The sequence below is a fragment of the Physeter macrocephalus genome, unplaced genomic scaffold (assembly GCF_002837175.3).
Source record: "Physeter macrocephalus isolate SW-GA unplaced genomic scaffold, ASM283717v5 random_2380, whole genome shotgun sequence".
Classification (NCBI taxonomy): domain Eukaryota; kingdom Metazoa; phylum Chordata; class Mammalia; order Artiodactyla; family Physeteridae; genus Physeter; species Physeter macrocephalus.
In genome coordinates this window covers 8104-11104 of record NW_021147665.1, presented here as the reverse complement: position 1 = coordinate 11104, position 3001 = coordinate 8104, and the positions used below count along the sequence as shown (strand labels likewise).

The 3001-nt window shown below is 46.5% G+C and overlaps 1 protein-coding gene across 1 annotated transcript; it reads left to right on the top strand.

The window, feature by feature from the left end:
• Positions 1-76: 76 nt before the first annotated feature.
• Positions 77-2762, top strand: LOC112063001 (nuclear pore complex protein Nup153-like). The gene is given in 1 exon segment (XM_055083685.1): positions 77-2762. A coding segment is annotated over 1 exon segment (1641 nt). The 5' UTR covers positions 77-1053; the 3' UTR covers positions 2695-2762.
• Positions 2763-3001: the final 239 nt, after the last annotated feature.

The following is a 3001-nucleotide window of genomic DNA, read 5'->3' as shown; positions in this document are numbered from 1 at the left end:
TTCCTCAAAAAACTGAAAATAGAACCATCATATGATCCAGCAATCCCACTCCTGGGTATATGTCTGAAGAAAACAAAAACACTAATTTGAAAAGGTATTCACAGCATCAGTGTCTACAATAGCCAAGATATGTAAGCAACCTAAGTGTCCATCAACAGGTGAATGGATAAACAAGATGTGGTATAGATATTTACAATGGAATACTACTCAGCCACAAAAAGGAATGAAATTTTGCCATTTGCAACAAAATGGATGGACGTGTAGTTATTATGCTTAGTGAAATAAGTCAGACAGAGAAAGACAAATAGTGTATGTTATCACATATATGTGGAATCTAAAAAATAAAACTAGTGAATATAACAAAACAGAAACAGACTCACAGATATAGAGAACAAACTAGTGGTTACCAGTGGGGAGAGGGAAGGGGGGAAGGGCAAGACAGGGGTAGGGGGTTAAGAGGTGCAAACTACTATGTTTAAAATAAATAAGCTACAGGATATATTGTAAAGCACAGGCAATATAGCCAATATTTTATAATAACTTTAAATGAAGTAAATCTTTAAAAATTATAAATCACTCTGAAGCTACCGGAAGTAAATATAATATTGTAAATCAACTATATTTCCATTTTAAAAAGTAGGAGGGAGGAGAGTAATTCCCAGGACAATAAGAAGAGCAAATGTTTGGTAATTTTTAAAACTTAAATTTAGGTCAGCCGGCGGTCGAGTTAGGCCTAAGCAGCACCTGGGGCCCCTCGCACTGTCCTCTGCGGGGGAATCTCCATAGAGACGGTGACATACACAGAGGCGGGGGTCCGCGGGAGGCTGCCAGACCGGAGCCAGGTCCTCGGCCTCTGTCGCCGCCACCCCCTTCCCTGCCGCCAGCGCTCGTTCTCTCTCCGCTCCTGCTCGCAGCCCCGCGATTCCCGGTGTGCCTGTGCCCCGCTGTGTGGGCGGCGCGTGCGTACTTTTGGGCTGCGGCCGGGCGCGCGGGGGCTTTAAGGCCGTCTCTGCCTCTCCCGCCCCGGACGGGGAAGCCGCGGAGGCTCACGCCATGGCCTCGGGAGCTGGAGGCATAGGAGGGGGCGCTGGCGGCAAGATCCGGACTCGGCGTTGCCACCAGGGGCCAGTTAAACCTTACCAGCAGGGGCGACAGCAGCAGCAGCAGGGCATTCTCAGCAGGGTCACAGAATCTGTTAAGAATATTGTGCCCGGATGGCTACAAAGATACTTCCACAAGAATGAAGGTGTATGTAGCTGCACAACAGGCACCAGAGAGGTGGCACAGTGGCCGGAAAATAGGGAAGATGACCATATAATACATGCTGGTGAGGAGAACCCTCACATGCATGATGGGAGAATCCCTCCTGAGCCACCAGTCAGTAATACAGAAGGACCCTCAACGACTAGTACTGCTTCAAATTATCCAGATGTATTAACAAGGCCTTCTCTTCACCGGAGCCATCTGAATTTCTCCATGTTGGGATCTCCTGCAGTACACTGTCAGCCCTCCACATCTTCGGCATTCCCAACTGGCAGTTCTGGATTCTCCCTCGCAAAGGAAATTAAAGATGCTACCTCTCAGCATGATGATGGTAACATCTCAACCACCAGCGGTTTTTCTTCAAGAGCTTCTGATAAAGATATAGCTCTTTCAAAGAACACTTCAGTGCCACCTCTGTGTTCTCATTCGCTCTCACAGCACACTGCCACCAGCTCAAAAAAACCAGCATTCAATTTGTCTGTCTTTGGAACACTTTCTCCTTCACTTGGGAATTCTTCAGTTCTTAAAACAAGTCAGCTTGGACATTCTCCTTTTTACCCTGGAAAAACGACATACGGTGGGGCAGCAGCTGCTGTAAGACAGTCTAAACTACAAAACACACCCTACCAGGCACCAGTCACAAGACAGATGAAAGCTAAGCAACTGAACACACAATCCAATGGTGTGACTAGTTTAACAGCTCGGAGGATACTGCAGTCTTTAGAGAAGATGTCAAGCCCTCTACTGGATGCAAAAAGAATTCCGTCTGTTTTTTCCTCTCCTCTGAATTCCCCTCTTGATAGGAGTGGGACAGACACCACCACAGATTTTCAGGCCAGAAGGGAAAAGGTGGACTCTCAACCACCCCCTGTTCAGAGACTCATGATTCCGAAGCCAGTTTCCAGAGCAGCAAATCGAGCAGTTTACTTTAAACCAGCTCGGACCCCGTCTGGTGAATTAAGGAGGACTAGTCAAAGAATAGGTAAAAAGCGCAGTACTGGATAAGAAAACAGCATGACACCAGGGCAAAGTAGAGAACAACGAGAAAGCGGCTCTTCTTACCCAGATTGCAGTGTGTCTGCAGCCAATGGTTTGTCTTCCGGAGGAGGTGGTGGAGGTGGGAAGATGAGGCGAGAGAGGACGCGCTTTGTGGCATCTGAACCTCAAGAGGAGGAGGAAACGGAAGTCCCGGTATTACCGAAAAACTCTCTACCCATCACCGGTTCTTCAGTGCCTACCTTCAGTTTTAGTTCTTCTGTGATCACAACTTCCTCTCCATCACCCACTAGTCCTTCACAATCATTAACAAACCAGGTACAAATGACCTCTCCAAACAGCACTGGCAGCCCCTTGTTCAGATTTTCATGTCCAATCATAAAATCTACTGAGGCAGATGTACTATACCTCCCTCATATATCCTGTTACAATTAGGACTAATCTAAGTCATACTGAATTTAGTTAACATGTCTCTTGAATTGACTTTAATCTAGAAAAGTTGCAAGTTTTTATGTCCCACAATTGGATTTACATTTAGTGTGCCCATGGCAAAGACAGCAGAACGTTGGGGCCCTAGTAGTGGCCCAGAGCCACTTACAAGGAGGTCAGCTCAAGATATCACTGCAGTGAACAGTCCAAGCAGTAAGAAGAAACAAGATGAAGATTGCAAGGGCCCTTTCAAACCTGCAAAAACCCTGAAAGAAGGAAGTGTCCTAGATGTTCTGAAGAACGCTGGTTTCAC